The sequence below is a fragment of the Empidonax traillii genome, unplaced genomic scaffold (genome assembly GCF_003031625.1).
Source record: "Empidonax traillii isolate 1590-97213 ecotype Southwest subspecies unplaced genomic scaffold, ASM303162v1 scaffold372:size565953, whole genome shotgun sequence".
NCBI classification, from domain to species: Eukaryota; Metazoa; Chordata; class Aves; order Passeriformes; family Tyrannidae; genus Empidonax; species Empidonax traillii.
The window spans coordinates 517519-543153 of record NW_020955565.1 but is presented as its reverse complement, the minus strand read 5'-3'; the positions used below and the strand labels follow the sequence as shown (position 1 = coordinate 543153).

The following is a 25635-nucleotide window of genomic DNA, read 5'->3' as shown; positions in this document are numbered from 1 at the left end:
TTTCATTCAGCAGCAGGGGAAGCGAGAAGGCAGGGCTGTTCCCTGGGGAGCCAGCGAGCAGCTACAGATCAGGAGAGCCATTAGAAGTAAGGGATGGCAATTGCTCAAGATTATGGCACTGGCAGATAACTGGCAAAGTCAGACCGTGGTGAGTGGCCTTGAGCAGAGTATTTGGTGCTTTGTTAGTACCAGATTAACCATTCCCTAAATCAAAAAGTAATAGCAGCAAAAATCTGTCTTTGCCACTGTTCAAGGACTATGACAGGGTCTCTGCCCCAGCCATGGGTTCCATGGGTTGATTTAGGCTCCACCAAAGCCAGCAGGACTGTGTGGGGGTTGAGTGAGCCCCACATGTGCCTGGACAACTTCCCAGGAGGACATACCTCTCTGTGCTGAGCAAGAGTTTCAGGGCTAACACCAACCACGCTCTTTTTCTTCTGTGTCCCCAGGTCCTCCCCGCTCTCAGCTGACCAAGGCTGGCTTAGAAGACTGTTCCCTCTCCCAGGAAAATGGGGACTGATAGTGAAAACCCAGTCCTGAGGAATGTGCTCATCAGCTTCAGCTTGCTCCTGCTGGGCACTGTCCTCAAGCCTTTTGAGTGCCGGCTGGAGGCGACGACAGAGCCGGCCGAGAGGACGGCGATGGATGAGGGGGGCGGCCTTGCCAACTGCAGCCCACCCATCAAAGAGCAGCCCATGGTCTTCCACCACATCTACAACATCAACATCCCGCTGGACAGCTGCTGCTCATCCATGTTCAAGTCTTCGGGCGAGGAGGTGAGTTCAGAAGACGAGCGGCTGGCGGAGTACACGGAGCAGACCTCCGACACCGAGAGCCAGGTCACCTTCACCCACAGGATAAACATGCCCAAGCAGGCCTGCAAGTGCTCCACCTCCCTCCCGTCCCTGCAGGAGCTGCTGAGCAGGATTGAGATGCTGGAGAGGGAGGTCTCCATCCTCCGGGACCAATGCACCTCCAATTGCTGCCAAGAAAATGCAGCCACAGGTAGTAACGACATCCCGTTCGCTCGTGCTGGGGACTGAGGGCTCGAGCGAAAGGCAGGAGAGAGAAATACAAAACCTTTGTGGTGCCACTCAGAGTGCTGATGGAGGTTCACCCATGATGGGGCTCTGCTTTAGTGGAGAAGCTTGGCTCAGGTCCTGTAGGGCAGGAAAACCCCTGGGAGGGATTTGGTCACTTGGGTTTGGATGCCCTGCTCGCTGCGTAAGAGCCAAAGCTGAAGTGCAGGATGGATAAAACTGCAGCTGGGGAGGTGTGAGCAGGGGGGATTTCCCAGCCCTGCAGTCCCTCAGACGCTGTTAGACATCAGCCACTGCTTGTGGGACAGGGAGCCGAGACAGAGCCGCTGCTCTTCCAAGCTGTCCCTGGGCTGAAGGCAGCACCATGGGAGCTGGCAATAAACCCCTTCATCTTCTCTGTAGGAGGAGTGATTGCATCTGAAAAAAAAAAGTAATAAAAAATACAAGGAAGAGCTCCTGTTGCCGTGAAAGATGCAAACAAAACCTATAAAAAAGGTACAAAACCATCAACAGGATAATTCACCTGAGTAAAAATATGTGCTTCTGTGAAGCTCTCCAAGAGCCCCCATCAGAGTCAAAGACATCCCCTTGTTTCACCTAAGCTGCCCTTCAGGGCCAGGGAAGCAGCATGGAGCTGAAATGAGATGGGTTAGGAAAGGTTTGGGCTGGAAGCTGCATTTCCATGGCACAGGAGTCAGCATGCTGACAGTTCTCCTTATGTCTTGAGGAAGAGGGGCTGTCCCTAAGGCCATCCATCCCAAATGCAGCACAGCCCTGCTTGTGGCTCTGATGTATCAGGGAAGAAAACACCAAACGGGGACAAACAGGCAAGGCATCTTTCCAGGGGGAAAACTGCTTCTCACACCAAGAACAACAGGGAGGATGAAAAATTTTAAAGTAACCCTTTTCTCCCCGATGCCTACTGGTTTGCGGTTTGTTTTTTGTTTTTGTTTTTTTTTTTAAGTTTTGCAGCTATTAGTGTGACTTTTCTGGTGGTACCCCAATTCCTCTATGGGTGGAATAAGACATTAAGATAAAATGGGTGCAGCCCACACTCAGGTTAACAGAGTTGGACCAAGGGTGTGTGGGCTGGGGAGGGAGAAACCACTGGCTGCACTGGAGATTCCAGCCCCAGCCACCCCTGCAGGGTGGCTGGGGCTGGAATCTCCACTGCAGCCAGTGGAACTCAGTGCATTCCCAGCTCTGGGTTCAGCTCTCATCCCCCCTCAAGGTGAAAGTCAGCAGCTGCATGAACAATTAAACCAGAAAACACCGGTGTGTGCAAAGCGAGGGTTAAAATCACGTAGGAAATGCTGTGGGGAAAACCCGTTTTTCCGGAATTCATTTGAAACTCTGATGGGCCTATTTGGGTTAACTCGCAAACCCGGCAGACAGTCCCATTAAACATTCATCGGGCTCGGTGGAGTCTCCGCTCCCGTCGCAGATGCCGAGCTAAAACCGGAGTAATTTCATTTACTTTCACCGGGAGTTGCTTTCAATTCACTGCCCTGCAAAGGAGATCAGGATCCCTACCCCACCGCCCGAGGCATTTCCCTGAGGAAAATTCCTCTTTCCTCCAGCACAGCTTACTTACAAGCATCCTCTCTCCTCTTGATCACTTAACTCGAGGCTGAGATCTGAGGAGATGCTGATTGGCATTCCCAGTATCGGCAGTCTGGATGGGAACTGTTCCTGCAAAGTAACCCAAAGGGGGTCTGTGTGGCACAGCATGTGACTGAGCCCCTTATAAAAGTGCAATCTGCTCACCCCCCTCGTAGGAGCTGCTTGGACAGGTCAGCTAGGATGGAAAATTGGTATGGGGGACAAAGAGTCCTGGGGCTTGGGGTTTTTTCCTGATGCAGAGGTTTCCCATGGGTTGGAGGAATCCCAGAAGGGTTTCTGTTCTTCCTTGGTTCGCTTAAGGAAGAAAAGCAGTAAAAATCAGCACGGAAAAATTAGCCTGGCTGGGACAAACCCTAAGTTGGAGCATTGGGTCCCTGTTTCGTGGGAAAACAGGAGCATTGGCAATATCAGTGGCTGGTGCCTTGGTCCCCGTGCATCCCTCCTCACCCCAGAGCATCCTGTGCAAGGCTGCCAGGTTAGGAGGGGGCGTTAGAGGTGGTGGCCATGGTGTCCCTGTGATTTCCCTGCTTTCCCACAACCCCAGCATGCCCAAACCCCTGAAACTTTGTGCAAAGCCATCAGCTCTGTCTTAATCAGGCTCACCAGGAGAGGGATGATGTCTTTGGGCACGTATCTGCTTCTCATAGGAGAGAGGATGAGCAGACCAGGATCTCTTGCCTGTAAAAAAGCAGAGATGAGACCAGAGGAGCCATGGCTGGTGCAGAGGTTTTCACCAGGGAAGGTTTTTTTCCAGTAAGAGGGTTAGGGATGTTGCTATCAACTAAGCGCTGAGTCGAAGAGAAACCAAAGGGAGCACTCGCATCCCAACAAGGCTGATGGCACCCATAGTGAAGGAGGCCACTGCTCCCAAGGGAAGATAACCTCCTGGAGATCCACCCAAACCCCACCATGACCCCGTATCACCAATTCTGCCCCTTCCAGCCCCGCAGTCACCGGCTCTCAGAGCTGGGCGTGCTCAAACAAAGGGAGGACTTGCCTTCCCTGCTCGCCTCGCACCTCCCCTCCCTTCCCCAGCCCGTCAAAGGGCTGACCCGAGACCAACACTGACCCTTCTCCACCTCGCCCGCGGTGGGCTCTGACCCTCGGTCCTGCATCCTTGCAGGGCAGCTGGATTACATCCCGCAGTGCAGCGGCCACGGGAACTTCAGCCTGGAGTCGTGCAGCTGCGTGTGCATGGAGGGCTGGGCGGGCAGCAACTGCTCCGAGCCGCTGTGCCCGCGGGGCTGCTCCAGCCGCGGCGTGTGCCTGGAGGGCCAGTGCATCTGCGACAACGACTACGGGGGCGAGGACTGCTCCCAGCTCCGCTGCCCCGCCGGCTGCGGCTCCCGCGGGCTCTGCGTGGACGGAGAGTGTGTCTGTGAGGAGGGTTTCACCGGCGAGGACTGCTCGCAGCTGCGGTGCCCCCGCGACTGCTCGGGGCGGGGGTACTGCGTGAACGGCACGTGTGTGTGCCAGGAGGGCTTCGCCGGCGAGGACTGCGGGTGGCTGCACTGCCCCAACGCCTGCAGCGGCCGCGGGCTCTGCAGGGACGGGCTCTGCGTCTGCGAGGAAGGCTACGAAGGGCAGGACTGCTCAGCAGGTAGCGGGGGCGTGCATGGGGAGAGCCAGGCATGAGTGCGTAAGCGAGGGTTTCAAGGTGCCCAGAGCCCCACAGGAGCACCACGGAGTCTGGGAGGAACCCATACCCGGCAGAGCACATCACACCCTTAAGCCCTCCCTGTTGTCTCTGTCTGCAAAGACACGACAGTTAGGTGTTTGGGAGGCAAGCAAAAAGCCAGCGAGGTTCATTCCAACATGGGGGCTAAACCCCTGGTGCAATTGTGGCTGCAGTCAGGTTCTCCTGAGCCTTTGCCTTGCTACAGCTGTTCCTACACCCCCAGAGAGCACGTAACCCCCAGCCCAGAGCCCGTGTTCCACAAGCACAGCCACACACCCTCCCGCACAGCCCCGTGGGAGGATAAGCCACGCACACCCTGACACTCTCCTCTCCCTTTGCCCCTCCCACCAGTGGCTCCTCCCGAGAACCTGCGAGTGACAGGGATCAGCGACAGCTCCGTGGAGCTGGCGTGGGACAGCGCCGGGGCAGCCACCGAGTACGTGGTGTCGTACCAGCCGGCGGTGCCGGGGGGCTCCCAGCTCCAGCAGCGGGTGCCTGGCGACTGGAGCAGCATCACTATCACGGATCTGGAGCCCGGTGTTGCCTACAATGTCAGCATCTACGCAGTCATCAGCGATGTCTTGAGTGTCCCTGTTACCTCCAGGGTGATGACCAGTGAGTATCCTACTGCACTTGTCCCTTAGTACCCACGTATCCAGAGGGGACGCTCAAGCTGGCTCATTTACCATAAAAACCTCCTAGCAGGACAAACTTGAGTCTTAAAAAACAAAAACAACCAACCAAACAAAAAACCACAAACCAAAATCCAAAACAAAACTGGGGATATTTTTGTCCCCATTTATAGCTGTTCGGGGTTACAGGAAAGGGGGAAATGTGTCCACCCTCTTCAGAAAGAGTCTGGGTGAAAACCTGAATATCTAAAAACAAACAACAAAAAAATTTCAGTGCTTGACTGAAGCCCCCAGAATATGGCCCAAAACATGACAGTTTTTTGCTGATAGAAAATAAGAGATATCTCTGAGATATCTCACAGAAGTCACAGGTTCTCCTCCCACTCCTTTAAGGGTTCCCCATGAAGAATTCCCATGAGAGGGACGATAGTGCAGCAAGAGGAGATGCTGCTGTGCATCAGGAGTTACACAGTCCTGACCAGGACCATGATGCACAGAGGAAAACACCAGTATCAAGCTGTAATGGCAACCTCCAGGAAGGATCCTAGGAAATGAACTCAGGATACAGAGGGCAGGGGGAAAACAGAAACTATCCAGACAGCCTTTTGCAACCCCTTCATCCACTCTGCTCACATGATAGTGCAGTGGGATGCTTCAGTGTCCAGCAGCCCAGGCACTGCCCTCTTTTCCATCCAACCCACCTGGAGGTGGGGGGGGGGGAGGAGGGGCAAAGGAACTTTGCTAACAGCTACCAAAAGCTTCCCCATTTTTGTTGCCCTGATAACAAAATACCCACAAGAAGCAGGGTGGGGACTGGCAGCACCCACACATCCATCCCACTCTGCTCACCACCCCTACCTCTGCTCCCTTCCAGACCTCGCCACGCCGCAGGGACTGAAGTTCAAGACCATCACAGAGACGACAGCAGAGGTGCAGTGGGAGCCCTTCTCCTTCCCCTTCGACGGCTGGGAGATCAGCTTCATTCCCAAGGTACTCCCTGCTGCACTCAAGGCATCACCTAAAGCACCAAGCAAGCAGATCCTAAATCTGCTTCCAACTACCCCCTTCCCAAAATACCCAGCCTGTGTTTGCCATTGGTGGTGCTGCACATCAGAAACACCCCAAACACCGCCAGCCTGCACTTCCCCAGTAGTTTTGACATACATGTCCTCAAAGAAATTCCACCCCCCTTAAAGAAAAAACCCAGAGACAACCTTATAAAGAAATAAACCTTCCAGCTTCCCCTCCCATTTCCTTTGCCCTTCCTCCTCCTCCTCTCCCTCTCCCCTGCTCTCTAAGCTGAGCTCCCCAGAGCAGCCCGGATCAAACCGAGCAGCTGCCAGCCCTCAGACAACAACCTTCAGCATCCCCCAGTCACACGCACAGCTAATTCCTGCCACGGAATTCTAATCGCAGTGATGAACAGGTAGAAACGGTGCCAGGAAAGATGAAAGGATGGAAGATGTTGCCCTAAATATCGCGCGTTTTCCGCGCACGGCGACAAAAATTGTACATCGAGTGTTTTCATCTATATTCATAATTTCTACACCATTTAGCCATAAGTATAGCTTCAATTGTATATGGAGCCTCTTTTCAAGAGCATTCAAGCCCCAGCAGTAAAAGAAGTGCTGATTAAGGGCTCAATTATGACGTTTTCACTCGTACAAAACCCTCGCTGGAATCAAAGGCAGCTCTGGGCAGCGGAGGACTGCAGAACTTGGCCCCAAAGTTTTAAATGCTCTTAACTGTAAAGTATCATTACACAGCACAAAGCAGGGGCCCAATTGCTTTAAATAACTCAATTCCCTCATTTCCAGAGAGGCTGGAAGGTTCTTGGTGCAATGTTGGCTACATCCAAATTGTGTCGCAAGTTGAAGTTCGGCTAGTGCAGGTATAAACCCTGGGATAATTTTCATTCACCATCAGGATAAAAGCTGAAAAATAAGGCAACATCAGGGAAGAGCTTTTGGTGGGGAAAAATAGCTCTCTTTCAAACATTTCATAGGTACTTGGGAATTAAGCTTAGCAGCGTCTCCCTGAAGCAGATAAATGAGGATATATCCCTTTTAGGGTGAGGAATCACCAGGATAGAAGCAAACCTCTCCCCACAGAGTCACCAACAATAGTTTTTTTCCTCAAGCTCGCCCAAAAAATGCAAACCACTGGTCTTCCTTTCCATTTTTAAAACTTAAAAACACGTGGGAATCTTTTGGGATTTAAAGGCAGATAAGGTGCAAAAGCCTGGCTGTTCCCAGATGCAGGGTTTTGGGTAGAGAAGGGACATAACTCAGTGGGTTATGAAGTTCCCACATGCATTGGCCAAGTACAAGGTCCTGCACCAGAAAGTCACAGTCATGCTCTTGCCTGTCAGCTGCCAAAATTGGACTCTCCATCACCAGCTTTTCCCCTAAAATAAGGCAGAGGGTGCTGTGTCCTTCACTGCCTGCAAGCAACACTTGCTTGGGCGCAAGCTAAACCATTGCCACACCCAAATAAACCCCAAACCCAGCCCCAGAGGCTAAAAACAATGGAGTTATAACAGCAGTGTCACAAATAACCTCTGTGAGAAAAACTGAGCTCCCTGTCTTCCCAAAAACTCAGTGAGAGGATGCTGATTTGGTCCTCAGCATCCCCACAAGGATGCTTGCACCTTCCTGCAGAGCAGTTCTCCTTCTGGGGTGTCCCCAGTGCTCTTACCCCCCAGCCCCCCAAAATCTGGGTCAGGTGGGTATTGCTCATGTGCTGCCTGCACTGAGGATGGGATGGGAGAAAAAGGAAGCAAAGACAGATTTAGCAAAGAAAATTAGGAAAGGTAAGATGGCAATTGATGGCTAAAATGGAAGATTTCCTGTTTAATGAGAAAAGAGATGAATATGAATGGAGAGCTATATGCAAAGATTTGTTTAGTGCGTTATTAGTGAAGACAGCAGCAAGAAAAGATCCTTTGTCCAAACACTGGCAGGAAAGGTGACATTTGCAGTTGTTTAAAGCCTTAGAGCTTTTCAGGGCAAAACTGCAAGGCGTAATGAGTGTAATAAAGATGGTTAAAAAGCAGGGGATGGCAAAATAAAGACCTCACAGTTTCATACCTGTACATCAGCTACAGAAAGCTCCTGGCACCTGAAGAGCAGGGAAAAGTAGTGTAGCCAAGGCTTTGTTTTTCTCGTCTTTTCCCTTCTGGAGAACAGCAGAGACACAGATGGCAACACACAGAAGCTGAGGGGGGAATGGATGGGGAAGGATTTTGGAGCCCAGCAAGATGGGTGCTCTGCGCTTGGGGGGTGACTTCTCCCTGGGTTTCTGTACCTCCACGGGGGGATGTGATCTGGGGATGCAGGGCTGGCCATGGAAGGATGTGACGTGGAGCAGGGGGCACCTCCTCTCCGTGCATCAGTCCCCCCAAAACACCAGTTCTGTGGGGCTTTTTTTAATGCTTATTTCCACTCCCTGGCAGAATAACGAGGGTGGTGTGATCGCTCAGCTCCCCAGCACTGTCACCACCTTCAACCAGACGGGGCTGAAGCCAGGGGAGGAGTACACTGTCACCGTGGTGGCCCTGAAGGAACAAGCCAGGAGCCCTCCCACCTCCAATAGCGTCTCAACCCGTGAGTGAGCCTGACCTGGGGGAGCATGACAGAGCCCAGGGCTTGGTCCCAAAAATAAGATCCTATCAGCAAGAGCAGCCTGGCACTGCATGGGCAAGGATAAAAGTAGCAGCACCCCTGTGCCCAAGCACGGCAGCAACAGCTTCTTCGTGCAGTATTTTGTCCCTCTCCCTCCTGAATTGCCACGAGCACAGAAACCGTGGCGAGGTTAATGGGGTTGGGAGTAAAGACTCGGGTCTGCTTTTATTATATAGCTGGATAAATTCTTCTCCTCTGCTAATCTCACATTTTAGAGGCTGCAAGCCCTCAAGAAATATCTCTGTAAATGTATTACTTACTCATATATAACAGATTAAAACTCCCACCTGCTTTTGTTCCACTAAATGCCCTCTGCTCCCACCTATTCAGGCAAATCAGGCAGCAGGGCTGGGACCCAGGAGCAACAGCGTGTCCCTTCCAAACCAGTTTATTTGCCCAGTCACTGGTCCATCCTGTAGACCAAACTGTGTCTCCTCGCCGAAGGAGACGCGGCGATGGGCAGAGCTCACTGGGAGAAGAGGCTCTCCACGCCAGACCTGCTGCAGTCTGCCTTGGCAGCCAGGCAGACATCTCCTACCTCCACCCAAGCTGTTCCAAACGGAAACAGCCCTTAAATAGCTGCCAGAGGGCTGTAACAAGGTGATGCTCCTCAGGCTGCTAATTTGAGGCGGTGGTGAGAGCGAAGGGAGGGTCCCTCCACCAGCAGCAGTTTGCTGCAGGTCTGAGCGAACTCGGCTCAGTCCTCTCCTCCCGCTCAGCTCGGCGTGGCTTAACAGAGACATCTCCTGGTCAAGCCCAAATCTTCCTTTCCCTGTGAAGTCAGCACAAAATACAGAGGCTGGTACTTCAAACTAGGGGGTTGACCTTTGCAGGGAGCACAGATGGAGCGGTGGCTCCCAGCTCTCTGCTCCCTGAGGGCATCCCTGTGCTGGCATGTCTGCCTTCCTCTGTAGCACCCCCACAGCTTAATCCTCATCGTCCTTGTTCTGCCTCAACAGCTTGGGCTGGGATCAAGCATGTTTTTATGCCACACAGCTAAGCAGATGTGGATCACCTGGATGACTGGACAACGTGAAGTAGTTGGAGATTCAGGGTTTGGATAAGCATGACCTGGTCCTGGCCAAGCTGGACACCCAGCTCCTACCTAAACACTGTGCTTCCCAACTGCCCTCCCTCCTCCGTTGCTGTTTTGCCCCCAGACCTCACCCCACTGCTCCAAATTCCCCCCACGTGTCTTTTTCTAACCCTCCCTGGTCCTTTCCACTCCTGCCCAAGAACTTCTGACCCTGGCATGCAGCATTCAGCACACCCTTAATTACACAGCCATTTGCTTATATTTACACTATATTAGATGTATATATATATACAGTATAGTCTGAATTACAGAACCACAGTGGGCATTCTCACCCACCTTGTGATCACTTAAGTGAGGAAACAGGCTGGCCAGCAGGCATCAGCAGTGCCACGGCACAGGAGCAGTGGCCAGGCTGGCCCCATCCATTTATCCATCCATCCATCCATGCAGTGTTTAAGTCCTGCTGGGCTCCAAGCATCCATCAGCCAGGCTTGAGTCCATGATGTTCAAAGGTTGAGTGCTGGGGGCTCTGGAGGAGGGAAGGGCCCAATTCTCTGAAAAAGAAAACAGAAATGTCCAAAAGGGTCTCCCAGTAGATCTCTGGTATGAATTTACCTAAAAACCTTTTATCTGAGGGGGTTTGTTGGACACCCACCATAGCCCTCACCCAGCTAGTTATGAAGACTCACCAGAACAGTTGCATTTTCTCCTTTCTCCCCACAGCCAAGACATCAACAGCTCTACAAGCTGATCCCTCAGCTTAAGGACAAACCAGGAGCTGGCACCGAAGCAGGAACATTTCTAGAGATGTTCCTCAGTTCTAAATGCTTGGATCTGTCCTTGGCCCCACGTTATTTAACACATTGTCAACACCTTTCAAAAGACATAATATCGTTGCTGATAAATTTTACCAATGATGGAAAGGCCCAGAAAAGAGTAAATTGAGTGGAAAATCCTCGATAAAAGTAGTCTGGATGCTTTGGAGAGCTGGGCACAAAGCAAAGTTACACGTTTTTCGAAACAAAAGTACAGGAAGTTTATCTGGGAGCAAAAAAAAGTGGACCACAGCTGGATATAGGAGGTTTTATCCTGGGAAATACCACCTGGAAAAGCCAAGGGGGGATTGTTGCTGATAACCAGCTTGAGAGAAGGGCATGAGTTGCATTATAGCTGTAATGCTATCAGTGAGAGAGCTGCTGGGTCCACAGAGAGTGGAGCGGGTTCAGGAAAGAGCCAGGAGATTGGGATAAGGGACAGGGAACCCACAATGACCAAATTCCCTGCCTTGGGGTCGGGGCCTTGCTCATGTCACCTCTCTCCCTGTCCCCAAATGCTGATCCCAGCCGCTCTGAAGGCCAGGCTGAAGCACCCCAGAAGCTTGGCATCCCCAGAGCTTCCCCCTTTCCCCACCCAATTCTCCCAAAGTAACAGGTGCCCGTTTCCCCCCACCCCCTTCACCTCCTCCGCAGTCATCGACGGCCCGACGCAGATCGTGGTGCGGGACGTCTCGGACACCGTGGCCTTCGTGGAGTGGACGCCACCGCGCGCCAAGGTGGATGCCATCCTGCTGAAGTACGGGCTGGCGGACGGGGAGGGCGGCAGGACCACCTTCCGCCTGCAGCCCCCCCTCAGCCAGTACTCCCTGCAGGCCCTGCGCCCCGGCGCCCGCTACCACCTCGCCGTCAGTGCCCTGCGGGGCGCCAACGAGAGCCGGCCAGCCCTCGCCCAGTTCACCACAGGTAGCTAGACCGGCTTTGCTGGGAGAACTGGTGTGAGCTTTTCTAAAGGCCTGCGGCAGGCGCGGGCAGACGGCTCGCTGCGATCTGCAGACGGGCTGTCCTGCGGCGAGGACGTATCCGGAGACGAAGGGAGGGGATTTTTGCATCTGGGATTTAGTGGCACCTGGTTTGCCCCCCCGGCACAAGTGAGCTGGGGTTTGGTGTGGCGTGCTAGGGGGAAGAAGTGGAACGAAAGCACGATGGTTAAGATGCAGGGGTGAGTGGAGATGCCTGAATGCAGGTGCCTCACATCCCTCATAGAGCAAGGCAGAGCAAACGACACAGCTCCCCCTAAAATACAAACCTAAACCATCCTCTGATCCCTTTACTCCTGCCTATCTTCCTGTTTAGTCCCTAAACCTCCAGTGCAACAGGTCTTCCTGCCCTGTGCCCGCCAGGGATGCTCACATGGCCCCCAGGGCAGTCCAGGTGATCCCAGATGCCAATGACCAGGCACAGATGACTCAAACCCCCACATTTAGATGACAGACCCTGAGCCAACTCCACCTTGGCCGTGTCCTGCTGCAGCATCGAGTCTGAACCTGCCTGGGACACACATCCCCACCAGCTTCAGTGCCCGTTTAGACACACAGCTGAGCTAAAACTCTAAAAGCCCAGCATCCCTAAGAGCGCCCAGAGCTCCATGCAAAGTTCTCAAAAGAACCACAACACTCAGCACAGGTCTGAGTTCAGGGTGATGCTCCTTCCCATTCAGCACTGAGAGCCTGCCTGAGGAATCAGCAGGCAAGCAGCTGAAAGCAGCCCAGCCAGAAACACGGTTATCTCATTTTATATCTTCTCTAAACACCCTAACTGGTCAGTAAAACTTTAATTATTGTTAAGCCTGCAGACAGCTAACGGGTTTAATTTACTGTGCCATAAAGGAGGAGGCAGAGTGTGTATTTCCATGCTGGTTTATGGTATATAAATTACTTGTCATGTACGTTCCTGGTGGATACGAGGCTCCTACTGTAACAGCCGTGGTGTGTGAATTGTGTGTGTAAATATCTCTATAGATAAATATTTCAGAAGAGATGTTCACCCCGACTGATTTGCTGCGTTGGCCTTCCTCGCTTCATTTCTAAAAGGCAACACAAAAAATCCCCCCCAAACTCAGATCCATCACCATTACCCACCATCTGCCGGTGCCCAGCCCCAACCCATCGCTCACCAGAGGGTTTATTGAGCAAACCAGAGCAGATCTGGTGCACAGCCTCGGCAGCACTAATAAACAAACACTTTGGGCAACGTCTGAGTGTGAATGAGCCTGTAAACATGCTCAAGGTTCTCCTAAGAGTAGTTCAGGCCAGTGCATGGCTGCTACAGAGCCCTCACAATGCCTCAGTTTCCCTCCCTCCGCCATGGCCAGAAAACAGTTTTCTTTTCCAAATAACATGGAATTAGCTCCCAAAGCAACTTACTAAGGATGCTGTGAGTGCCCCCAGCACTCGCACCGCTCACCTGGGCAGCATCTCCCGGTCCGTGCTGAGCAGCAGGTGAGAGCAGGTATTGCAGCCCTTGCTGTGCCCTGGGGAGGAGAGACCGCCCAGGGCCCCTCCCAGGCATCACACCCGGGTCTCGCTCCCCCCTCCGCCCGTGCCGAGGCTCCGGAGTGCGTTCGGGGCGGTGAGACGGTGCCTCTCTCCCTTGTGTCGCGCAGAGATCGATGCCCCCAAGAACCTGCGGGTGGGCTCGCGGACGCCCGCCAGCCTCGAGCTCGCCTGGGACAACAGCGAAGCCGAGGCCAACAGCTACAGGGTGGTCTACAGCACCCTGGCCGGGGAGCACTACCACGAGGTCCTGGTGCCACGGGACACCGGCCCCACCACCCGCGCCACCCTCGCAGGTACGAGTGCGCCCTTCCTCCCCCTCCTCCTCCTCCTCTTAAGCAGGTGGGACAGTGGAGAGCCTAAACCAGCACTGATATACTCCGTTGCCCTTATGCTGAGGTCATTTGGGAGTTTACTGCTTACTGGAGAGAAGGTTTTCCGTGGGATGCAGCTCGTTTTCCCCTGCGTGGGTCTGGATTTGGGTGCTGCTCATCCACAAGTGATGCACCTCCAAGTAACGCGCCTCCCAGTCAGGCACCTCCGAGTCATGCACCTCCAGCAAGGATCTTCCCCGGGTGCCAAACAGAGCTGGCAAGGAGCAAAGTGAGAAATGGGGAGAAGAAGCCTTTTCAGGCTGGTCTAGAGGGAAATATTATTTCACCCTTCTCCTTTTTTAACTTGTTGGGAAAGAGATGCGGGTGATGATGCCCCGTGGGCAGTGATGGGGAGCCAGGCTGCCCGAGTTTGTTGCCTTTTTCCAAATCAGGCACAAAGCAGACCCAAATCTAGGGCTGCTATTTTTGGGCAGGTCCTTTTAAGTGGTACACAATTCAGGCCAGCGCAGGGAGTGCCACCAGGGGCTGCAAACACCACCCACCTCCCGCTGCCAGGAAAGCCCCAAACACCTCGTGCAGCAACACAGCAAAGCACCGTGTGAGATCTGGTTTCCCTTTTTTTTGTGTTTTTTTTTTCCCTACCAGAACTGCTTGCCTGATGGATTTGCCACTCTGGTGGCACTTTTTGAGCAAAGACAAGACTTACACAAAAAAAAGTTCACTCACATTCAGCTTGAAGCTCTTCAGTATGGCAGGACATCAGGTTCCTCCATGTTGACTGTTTGCTCTCCCAAGATCTTCAGGGGCTCAGGAATCTGCCACATGGAGCTGTAGGAGTAAGTGCAGAAGGAAAGTCAAATGTTAAGTTGCAGGCACAGCAGCAGAGTCACGAGAAAGGCTGGAGGGCAGGAAGGCAGTTAGAGCAGATAGCTTTGAAAACGTGGTATGCAGAAAGAAGGAAAATGTTAGGGACAGTTTGTGCTGCGTTCCTGATGAGGACACGCATGAAGAAGTGGGATGAGACTGGGGACTGGCTGCTGGGCTCCTGCTAGCTTTCCTCTAGGACATTTATTGGCTTCCCAGGTGAGAAGCAGCATTAAAAATTGGGCCAGACGCCCTCCCTGGAGCAGAGGTACAACACGGCACCAGTGACACAAACTGTGACGACACCCATGGCAGAACCTGAGCTTGCCTGGGAGGACGTGGCAGCCTGAAGGCCCCTGTTTTTCTCAGTAAAATTAAAAAAGGTGCCAAGTCTCTGCCAGACTCGGGCAGGGCTGTAAGAAACCCTGCCAGAGAAAGCTGCAGAGACGCAGAGGCTTAAAGTCGATAGCAGTGAGTGATTTTTACATAGTGCCTCCATCATCACCTAAGTGCATTGCTTCCAGCTCCCAGGGTAATAAACAAACCAATTAAAAAAAAATCCAATTATAGCATAAAATAACCCAAAAAATAATTGTGCTGGCAAAAAAAAAAAAAAAAAAAAAAAAAAAAAAAAAAAAAAAAAAAAAAAAAAAAAAAAAAAAAAAAAAAGCCAGGAGAGCAGTATTGTGGATGGCACTGAGCCTCTCCCAAAGCTCCGTTATGCTATGGACAATTCTGTCCTCCAGTCTTGCACGGGGTGCAAAACACGTTGGGGTGTGTTTCCAGCCACCCTGATGGGACCCACAGCATGGAAACAACCAGTAATTCTGTCAGCCACCTTCATCTGCCTGCAGAAAAAGCAATGAGAAATGGCACTGAGAAAGATTTAAGCTTACAAATACAGCAAGCCTTGCCCTGCCCCATAGTCTCTCTTAAAATCAGCATTTGCACAGGAGTATCCATAATGTTGCACTACCCAAAAGGGATTGCAGAGAAAAAGGATTGGTTTATATGCTCCTGCTCATTTCTTCCTTCTCCTCCCCCTTTCTCCCAGGCTCTTCTCCTCTTTTCCAGGATACTCCTGACACTTACTGGGGAGGGCCTGTAAGTGATGGGGGTCCATCTTCCCCCCCTCACCAAGACTGCCCTGTAGCAAGAGAAGAGCAAGGGATGAGGGCTTCCCTCTCTCCTGACCTCCTGAGGAAGGTTTTGGTGGCTTCAGGGGATGCTGCCCCTGGGCAAGGCAGGGTGAGGTTGGGCTGGAGGGTTTATGGCTTTTTCTAGCTCTGTGGGAAAGATCAGGAAGCACAGGGAGGAGGGGAATAGATCCACCAGCAGCCAAGCAACAGCGACAGGCAGAGGCAGATGTCCCACACAGTTATCACAGCAATCAGGAAAGGAGCTGGATGAACTCGACTCCCATGTCCCTTAAGAGAGGCACTGCAGGATCCATCCACCCCAAGGAGCAGGGCTTGATTCAGCTCCCAGGAAGACTGCACCTTTTCCTAATTAATGTGCATTTCATTTACTCTGCATAATTTATTTCTTTTCAAGACACCAGCCCTGTGACAATATTCGATGTTGCAGCACTTTGGAAACAAATATAGCTACTTTGTCATTCCCATCTCAGCTTGCACACACAGAGCTTCTGTCTCGCTGCCAGCAATTACAGCAGACCTCAGCAACGACTTTTAAAAATGTCTTGCTTCTGAGCTAAAATAATCCAAATTCCCTGTCCAAAGGCATCCACAGGGCTTTTAAAACAGGCTCAGCGTTTCTGCAATGCACGGAGGAACCGCCGACCTGAGGGAGGGCCGCTCACCCCAAGGGTGCCCCGCATGTCCTCAGCTGTGGGAGCTGGGGGGTTGCACCCTGGGGTCACCCTGCCAGGTGCTGTTCTCACACCCCTTCGTGTCTTTTGCGCTCCCTGGCAGATCTGGTGCCGGGAACAGAGTATGGCATCGGGATTTCGGCCGTGATGGACAGCCAGCAGAGCGTGCCAGCCACCATGAACGCCAGGACTGGTGAGTTTGGCCCCACTGCCTTCTCCACACACAGCTGGCTCCTGGGGCTCAGATGTCCCCATGGGACAGTCTGTGCATGGGGACAAAGCTCTGCACCACCCCTCTCCCACAGAGCTGGATAGCCCCCGGGACCTCGTGGTGACAGCCTCCACAGAGACGTCCATCTCGCTGGCCTGGACCAAAGCCACGGGTCCCATCGACCACTACCGTGTCACCTTCACCCCTGCCTCAGGGATGGCCTCGGAAGTGACGGTGTCCCGGGACGAGTCACAGCTCACCCTCTCAGAGCTGGAGCCCGGGACGGAGTACACCATCTCCATCATCGCCGAGAGGGGACGGCAGCAGAGCCTGGAGGCCACCGTGGACGCCTTCACAGGTAAGGAAAGACAAGTTGGGATGGGGCCAAGGCCACAGATCACTACCCTGTGTTGTCACCTCTCCCAGCACTAAAACCCTTGGGTGGTGATGGGGATGAGAGCTGGGGTCAGTGTGTCCGCATGGAAGCAGATCTGTTGACCTCAAAAGGAGGACAGTCCCACCAATGTGGTGGCACAGTCCCCTTGGCCAGCAGCACTGAGCATACTTGCCTGGCTGGAGGCTCCCCAAAGGACATGGCAGGACTGGGGGAACAGACAGCCCATGCTATCCTCTGTTGTCAGGGTGGTCTGTGTGTGACCAAAAGAAGAAGAAATGAAGCCTTGAGGGACCTCACAAGGTTCTCTCACTGAAAAGTCTGCAGTCATGAAGTGCAGATAACACATACCATCTGCAGTAGGACAGCTCCGTCACCTACCGTATGGGTCTGGGATGGAGGCTGTTTGCAGGCAGGGCTGAGGAAAGCACCATTTTCCCCCTCCTGGTTCTGCCTATTGATGCCAGCACAGCTTCAGATCAGTGGAGAGCCCAGAGCTCCAGCTTTGCCACCTCTCTTGGGTATTTCCCAAACAAGCACTGGGAACAATGTGGAGGCCAGGATCTGCAGACGGTTGGGGTTGCACCTCTCCTCTCCGCATTCCAGGTGTTCGGCCCATCACACAGCTCCACTTCTCCCAGCTGACGTCCTCCAGCGTCAATGTCACGTGGAGCGACCCGTCCCCACCTGCAGACCGCCTCATCCTCACCTACAGCCCTCGGGACGCGGAGGAGGCGCAGCAGGTCACCCTGGAGGGCACCCGCCGGCACGCCGGCCTGACGGGCCTGCAGCCCTCCACGGAGTACCTGGTGTCCCTGGTGGCCGTGCACGGCGCCGTCAGCTCCGAGCCTGTCGTGGGCTCCATCACCACAGGTACCACAGGACATCCCCCAGCAGGCACGGGATCCCACCGGGAGGGCGGGCAGGGGGACAGGGAGCGGACCTGCCTCCCACAGCTTTGCTTTGCGCTCCGTGTCCCCAGGGATCGATGCGCCCAGGGACCTCCGGGTGGGCAATGTCACCCAGGAGTCCATGGTGGTCTACTGGAGCCCTCCCATCGCTGCCTTCGACCACTACAGGATATCCTACCGTGCTGCTGAAGGTAAGGGATCAGAGCACTCTTGTTCCTGCCCTGGGCTCCCAGCTGCCAACCCTCCCTCCATCTGCTGGCACAAACAAGCCGCCGGGTCATCCTCATCCCAGACAGCATCCCACACCCTGGTAAAAGCTACCAATAACTGGGATGGAACAAAAGGCTACAGGGACAGAGGATGGGGTGTCAGGGAATGGGGATGAGAAGGGACAACTGCAGCCAAGGGCCAGCTTGGCACAGAGGGGCAGAGGGAGCGACCCCCTGCAGTGTGTGGTTCACAGGGATGGTTAATTCAGGGCTCAATCCTGAAATCCCACCTCCCTCATCTACTTCCACTAACCTCATCTTCCTCGGCCCCAGTTTTGCCTTTGATTCTGAGAGGGCCAAGCCAGCAGAGTGATGAACACCTGCAGACACGAAACCCAGTCACCTCCAGTACCTTGTGGCACTGCCCTCCCCTCCCGAGCACCTCCTGTACCCCAGGGGTGGGGCCGGCCGTGCTGCCAAAGCTCTTGGCTCCACCCCTGCAGGAAGGACAGACAGCACCGCCCTCCCCAAGGACGTCACCGAGCACGCCCTGCACCACCTGGAGCCCGCCACCAAGTACGAGATCGGGGTGAAGAGCGTGCGGGGCCGGGAGGAGAGCGAGCTGGCCTCCATCACCGCCTACACAGGTGGGAAGGGGCTCCTGGGGGGCAGGGAGCAACCAAACAGGGACAGCTCCAGCCCCGGGCAGGGCTGGCAATCCCTGCTTGCATTAGTAATCAGGTGACTGAGAGCAAGCTGGACCTCGTGCCAGCCTGATGCATCATCCCTATCGGGATGACAAGCAAGGCTCACGAGGCCCCAGTGTGGGCTTTTGAAATATGTCTCGGCAAAGCTTTTCCAGAATATTCATGGGTAGTCACGGGGGAAAGTGATAAACCTGCGTACCAGGCACAGGGAAGCCAGAAACACAATGTTGGGCAACCATGACAAGCTTTCCTAAAGGGAGTGCAGGTTTCCAGAAATAATCCCTGGGGAAGCCCTGTCACAAACAGCATCTGCTGCAAGAATAAAACCCTTCCCTATCCACAGACTCCTCAAAACCTAAAGAAAACCCCTAACAGCCCAGGCTGTGCATCAGGAAAACAGAGGAGAAGCAGCCCAGGTAGCAGAGTAGCACAAGCTATGACATCTCTGCACTCCAGCCTAGGCAGCAGTAACTCCTCTGCAGGCCCATGTGCCTGGGCAGTAGGGCAAGACCACGAGCAATGGGCCACAAGAAGCCCTTGCTTCACAGGGTTCACAGCCCAGTCTCTTTAACGCCTCTGACTCTCTGAATGTCTCCCCCACGCAGCCATGGATGTCCCCTTGGGGGTCACGGCCACCAACATCACCCCCACCGAGGCGCTGCTGCAGTGGAACCCGCCGCTGTCAGATGTGGAGAGCTACGTCCTCATCCTCACCCGCCGGGCAGGTACACTGGGGCTCTGCTTCAGCTCACCTCCAGCTCTCCCCCCATCCCAAAATCCAGGGCTCAGCACGTGCCCTTCACAGAGGGAATAGGGAAGGAGCCCTTCCTCTGGGTTATATAGGGACAGTGGGAAGAATAAGACTATCCTTCAGACTGAACACCAGCACTGCAGCTCAGCTGCTGCACTGCAGCCTACGGTGTTTCAGCATTAGAAGTGCCTTTGTTCATGAGGTCATACCCAGAGACACATTTTGGAGAATGACGTGGAACATTTACCTAAACCCATCCCTTTCTTTGGCTTGCAGTTGCAGGAGAAACAATTCTCGTGGATGGAGACAGCCAGGAGTACCAGCTGACCAACCTGCTGCCCAGTACCACGTACATGGTCTCTATGTACGCCACCAGCGGGCCCCTCACCAGCCAGACCATCAGCACCAACTTCACAACTCGTACGTACAATCACCTCCCCACCTCCCCCCCTTAGCCAGGCATCCACCCCAGGACAAGCAGCAGCCAGGCTGAGCCAAAGCCCTTCTCACAAACAGTGGGCACAGAAGCAGCCATGTGCCGAAAGGACACCCAAATACTAGTGCTGGGCACAACACGAGAACAGAGTTTTAATCAACAAGCATCTGCCATCATTTTCACTTTTTCAACATCCATCAACACCTTTTTATCTTTGATTTCCCCTGGATGTGGTTTCCTGAGAATACCCTTGACCAGGGTTTTTTCTAGCCCAAGGTCCAGAAGAGCTCTACAACCCATTTTGCTCACAAGCAGCTTGACATGAACTTCAGAGCTGTTACCCTTGAGGTGGCACACAGGCAGAGGAGGGCTTCTAGAGGGTTTGCAGAGCCCTGTTCTTGGGATTGGTTATGAGGTCTTGAAACTGAGGGCAAGAATGGACTTTGGGCTGTTAGCTCAGTGTTGCAAGGTTGAATCCCAGGGTACTGAGTTGGGAAATGGGACGGGGGTGGTTGCGTGTGAGAACTTTCCCCTCCCTGGGGTCCCTTTCCACTCTTGCAGTTTTGGATCCTCCAACAAATCTGACTGCCAGCGAAGTCACCCGACGGAGCGCCCTGCTCTCCTGGGTTCCTCCCGTGGGAGAGATCGAGAACTACATCATGACCTACAGATCCCCCGACGGCAGCCGGAAGGTGAGTGAGTCCTCACAAAGAAACAGCCTCATTAAGTCAGGGAATAACCAGACTATGGAGAAACGAGCAGGAGAAACCCAACAAAGCAAAACAACAATGCTCACCGGCTCAGGGAGACCAGAAGGGCAGGCACCACTCTCTGTGTAAGCGGATACTTTAGATAACTAATTGGAAAAAGAGAGAAGAGATTGCCTAAGGCAAAATGTTTATGCACACCTGTGGGTCTGAGCGTAGAGGGGATACCTGGAAAGTTTGGAGGGATGGGGGACATTCACAGCTTGTGAAATACAAGCAAGCTGAGGCAGGAGAAAATTATCCTGCAAACAGAGATGCTAAAAATGCCATTTGCCCTTCCTGTGAAAAGGAAGACAGGCACAGACAGCTAATTAATCCCGCAATACAATATATTGGATTAGTTAATGAGTGTGTCCACATCTGCCTGTCTGGAGAACTGCTACAAATGCTATCAGAAATACGTCACACCCACCAGTCTCGCTTCCTTTGCTGGTGTGACTGGCTCCCAGCAGCCAGGGGACAGTGCAGAAGGGGTTCGATAACATGTGGCACTGGCCAACAACCAGAAAAATTAACGGGATGGGAATCAACAGAGTCAGAACTGGCTGGTAACCGGGTCTGGCCTGCCCTGCTCCTTGTGCTGCTCGGGCCATCAGTCACGCCCCGTGCCGAGGGCACGCACATCCCCCATAGAGTCGGTAAACAGAGCACACAGACTGCAAACACTTAAATTGCCTGTGTCTAAACCGTCTTGCTTTGTCCCACCCAAACCACCCCAAAATGTTGACTGTGTTCACTGCCCTTCTTGACTCAGTCCAGGGGTGTAAGCAGCTCCTTGGCCAGGCACCGAGGGCTGCGGTAGTTTGTGGCTTCCCTTCCCTCCTCGCTTGCTCTTTAGGCTCCCCACCGCTTTTCTCATCTGTTGCTCTTGGTGTCTGCCTCCTTCTGGGACCCCTGTACAGGAGCTGATTGTGGATGCCGAGGACACGTGGATCCGCCTGGAGGGGCTGTCGGAGACCACGGAGTACACGGTGCGCCTGCAGGCTGCCCAAAATGCCGTGCGGAGCGGCGTCATCTCCACCACCTTCACCACAGGTGAGGACTCGGCCACACCCACTTGGGAACGGGGGAGTGAGCCCATGTACTGTGCTGGAAGGCATAGACTGCTTTTATGGGCTTTCCCTCCTCGGGCAGCACCCCATCACAATCCCCAGAGAGGTACATACAGTGCCACGCCCCACAGTGCTGCTCTGCTGCAAAATGTTAATGGCTGAGGGATCTGTCATACAAACACAAGACCCAACGCGTTTACCAGGCCCTTTGCCTTGTCCTTGCCCCTCCTCAAAGGGATAGTCAATGTCACGGACCCCCTGGTACACTCTTGCAGTGGATGGACCAGCTGGGTCTCTCCACACTGTGGACATGATCCAATCACTCACAGATGTCAAAGAACCATAGAATAGTTTGGGTTGGAAGGGATCTTCAAAGGTCACCTTGTCCAACCCCCCTGGAATAAGCAGGGACATCTTCAACTTGATCAGGTTGCTCAGAGAGGGGTCCAACTTGACCTTGAAAGTTTCCAAGGATGGAGCATCCCTGGAAGCACCAAACAGGTGCATCTCCATCGCCACCACCAGTGGGGTCACAGACAGCGGAGCCAGCACTTTATCTAATCCACTGACTTTAGCTAATTGCATTATTCCTCCCCACTCTAATTCTAGGGAATTCACAATCCACTAAGGCAACGGGAATGGTTTGCTCTCCAAATCAAAGGCAAATTCACAGTCACCACAGCCCTCACACACAGAATACTCACCCTGGCAAGAATGACACTTACAAAGAAAGTCGCCATCGCTCCCACTCTCTGCAACAATTCACTTCAGAAACAGTGCACAGCAAATGTCCCTCACCCTCTTTGCAAAGCCTGGCTAGGCCAGGGCACTTACAGACAGAGTGCATTTTGTTCAGGGCTGAATCCAATCCCATTTCTCTGGGGCTTCAAAAGCACTAAGAAGCCAATACATGACATCCACCAAAATTCCTCTGATCTGCACCGCCAATTCAATTAGGAGAGTTTTCTTTGAATCAGCTGTGGATACACTTCCCCAGCTCAGTTCCATGCAAAGGTCCCTTCACCTGCTTTTAAGAGAAAATAGCAACTACTTACATCAACAAAAGAAGAAAAGACTCAGCTCTAATGCATCTATTGAACAGCCTTTCCTGTTATTCTTGCCTCTTACATGGGCACATAAGGCCAGTGCAGTTCAGGCAGGTGATGGACATGTGCATCTAATCTTTGAGGCTGTTTGGGAGTCAGGGATGAAGCTGCACAGGGGTGGCTTCTCAGCTGGGATAATGCAGCAGAAACCCAGTCACAGCAGGCAAGGAGAGCACCTTTTCCATCAAACACAAATGTCAGACCTCAGCAGCATTAGAGTCACCATTGCCAGCTGATGCAGCATCCAACACAGGTTTAATTTGCTTTTAAGATGAAGATAAGCATCAGCAAGAAACCAGCTCCTCCCCACTTACCCCAATATCAATGAGACAGAAGCACCCAGGAACTATCACCAAGGCAGTGCAATCCACGGACACATCCCTGAGTGAAGCATCAGGATCTGGGATTCAATTTACTCTGGCAACGAATCAGGGCACTTTGCTGAGAACAAGGACTTGTCTTCAGGAAACAAAACAAAAAAAAAAAAAAGAAGAAACACCCAGGCTTAATTTAAATTGTTTTGCTTCCTTCTGCTTACAGTACACATCCTGGGGTTCTTCTATTCCCTCTGACATATTAATAGCTCGGCCTCTTTTGTTTCATGTTTGCATAAGGTTCTTGGGGAATTGTACACAGATGAGACAAAAGGAAGAAACAGATACAGTATTTATAATTTATAGTGGTTTGAAATGTCTTTCAAGGTCTCCTTGGCTCTTAAAGACATGAATATAAATTAAGAAACAAGCGATCTCCACAGAGCTCAGGGGAGCCCAAACTCGTTGTCTTTGAAGAAGTTTTCATGGTTGGATACTATGAAATGTAAACAGCGTCTCACCAGACACTGCACTACAGACCATGGAGATGGCAGAAAACAGGGGATCTTCAACATTTGGACAAAGCAACGACCTCCAAGTCTTCAGGTCACAAGGAGGGAGGAATACACACCCAAGTGGGAAGCAACAGACAAGGGTTGTATCTTGGTCCTATGGGGCACCACACAGTTGTGATGGACACACACAGCACTGAAGATCTGAAGGTTCTTCACACCTTGTCACCACGTGACTGAGACATCCTTGAAAGCCACATCCACGTTTCCAGCTCTGGACTAACTATTTACTCCATCATCCACCTGCAACAACAGCAAAGAAAAAGATGTGTTTTCCTCTTTTGCATCAAATAAGAAAAAGTTGTGCCCAGAGCTGACATTCCAGTACTGAGGGGGTCTCATAATTAAGACTGTCCTAAACTCTGGCCCTCAAATGAGATGATTCCTCATTAGAGGACACCTGTAGCACAGTCACACTGCTCATGCTGCCTGTCTCTAGCATCTCACACAGCCCAATTCCTGCCCAGCTTGCAAGTGAAAATTAGCTGAGCGTAAGTCCACCATCGTTTCCAAGGGCATGGAGAATCAGGAGAGTCCCCTTGGAACGAGCAAAGTCATAAAACTTGATTGGAGCTGGCAATCCTGAGAGGAGAACAGGTTTTGGTATTTTCACAGCTGTCTAAATATGCTGGTGACAGCTTAAACCCCAGGGTTTCAGACATGGTGCACAAAGATGGTCCAAGAAGTGACATCCCTCATCATTCATAGTGATGTTACCACGCACCTCTCCAATATAGGACATATGGGAGATAATTAATTTACGCACACATTTTTTTCCATTAAGTCCTCTGGTATTGATGGCAGATGTAAAGTCCCACTGCCTCACCGAATTACTCGGGACACAGCAGCCAAGTTCGGCTTTACCTGGATCACAACCAGTGGGGCCTGAGGCGTGGGGAAAAGGCATCTCCTTGCTTAAATTTTGCCTCTTTTTTTTTTTTTGTTTTTCCTTTTTAATTTCGCAGGAGGGCGCGTGTTTGCAAACCCCCAGGACTGTGCCCAGCACCTGATGAACGGGGACACCCTGAGCGGCGTCTACACCATCTCCATCAATGGGGACCTGAGCCAGAGGGTGCCGGTGTTCTGCGACATGACCACCGACGGAGGCGGCTGGATTGTGAGTAGCTCGGGGGTTGTCCTCATCACAGAGCAGCCAAGCCTCATCCTGCCGGCAGAGCCGAGCCCCACGCCGGGCAGGAATGGCAGCAGGCTCCGTATCGCACGCTTCATTTCCCACGCCACGGGGAATGGCCCACGCTCCGGTAATAATAGTTACACTTGGAGAAATGCCCTTTGATTTATTTGACGTGTCTGCAGTGCTTCTGGAGAGCAGAATCTGTGAGTGAAGCTGATTTATTGTTCCAGAAATGAAATTAATGGCCGGTAGCTTTCACGGGGAATGATTCACGCTGCCTGCAGTAGGAGGGTGTCAGGCATCACCCCGACTGAGTCTGCACAGGAGCACTTTAGAAACAAATGCCTCTTTGGCTTTTGAATTGCACAAACACTGCTTGTCTTGACGTAGATGGACTGACAGCATAAGTAAATAATGCCATGGTGCTTTGATCTTATTCATGTCAAACACTTACTTACACACATTACACAAAAGCCTGCTAGATGTATAGTCAAAACCAAAAAAAAACCAATGGGCTTCCTCAAATGCTGATTTCCAGCCAGTACATTTCCCTCCATCTCACTCCGCTTCAGAGCATCCCCTTGGATATCACAGAAAGAGCCAACTGAGAGCAGAATCCTGTGCTAGAAAACCAGGGGCACCATGTGCTGGGTAGAGCAGAAAGCTCAAAGGCCAATTCCTTCCTGTTCTCATATTGATTTGCCTCAAACATTATCTAACACCTCTTTTGTTTCTCCATCTGCACATGAATTAATTGCATGGCTTCAATTAACACTAACTGGATGAGCATTGCAATTTTCTCCCCTGAAAGGCACAATGGAATGACAAAGTATTATCTTCAGTTTGTGTGTCCGAAGCCCGACAGAGACATTCCTCATCTCCATCACACTGATTTTCCCTCCCCTGGTCTCCCTCCACCTCAGGTCTTCCAGCGGCGGCAGAACGGGCTGACCGATTTCTTCCGGAAATGGGCGGATTACCGGGTTGGCTTCGGAAACTTGGAGGACGAGTTCTGGCTGG

At 52.6% G+C, this 25635-nt stretch overlaps 1 protein-coding gene across 1 annotated transcript in view; it reads left to right on the top strand.

The window, feature by feature from the left end:
* The first annotated feature begins 440 nt into the window (after window positions 1–440).
* The window catches only part of TNR (tenascin R), a 30623-nt gene continuing 5428 nt past the window's right edge, over window positions 441–25635 (top strand). The window contains exons 1-18 of the mRNA XM_027892885.1: window positions 441–1005; window positions 3787–4263; window positions 4693–4956; window positions 5848–5963; window positions 8428–8578; window positions 11162–11431; window positions 13131–13316; window positions 16154–16243; window positions 16356–16619; window positions 17262–17528; window positions 17638–17757; window positions 18279–18422; window positions 19088–19207; window positions 19510–19653; window positions 20231–20361; window positions 21339–21471; window positions 24446–24597; window positions 25539–25635. Of these exons, the coding sequence (XP_027748686.1) occupies window positions 510–1005; window positions 3787–4263; window positions 4693–4956; window positions 5848–5963; window positions 8428–8578; window positions 11162–11431; window positions 13131–13316; window positions 16154–16243; window positions 16356–16619; window positions 17262–17528; window positions 17638–17757; window positions 18279–18422; window positions 19088–19207; window positions 19510–19653; window positions 20231–20361; window positions 21339–21471; window positions 24446–24597; window positions 25539–25635 (3622 nt within the window). The 5' untranslated portion in view covers window positions 441–509. The remainder of the gene's footprint in view (window positions 1006–3786; window positions 4264–4692; window positions 4957–5847; window positions 5964–8427; window positions 8579–11161; window positions 11432–13130; window positions 13317–16153; window positions 16244–16355; window positions 16620–17261; window positions 17529–17637; window positions 17758–18278; window positions 18423–19087; window positions 19208–19509; window positions 19654–20230; window positions 20362–21338; window positions 21472–24445; window positions 24598–25538) is intronic.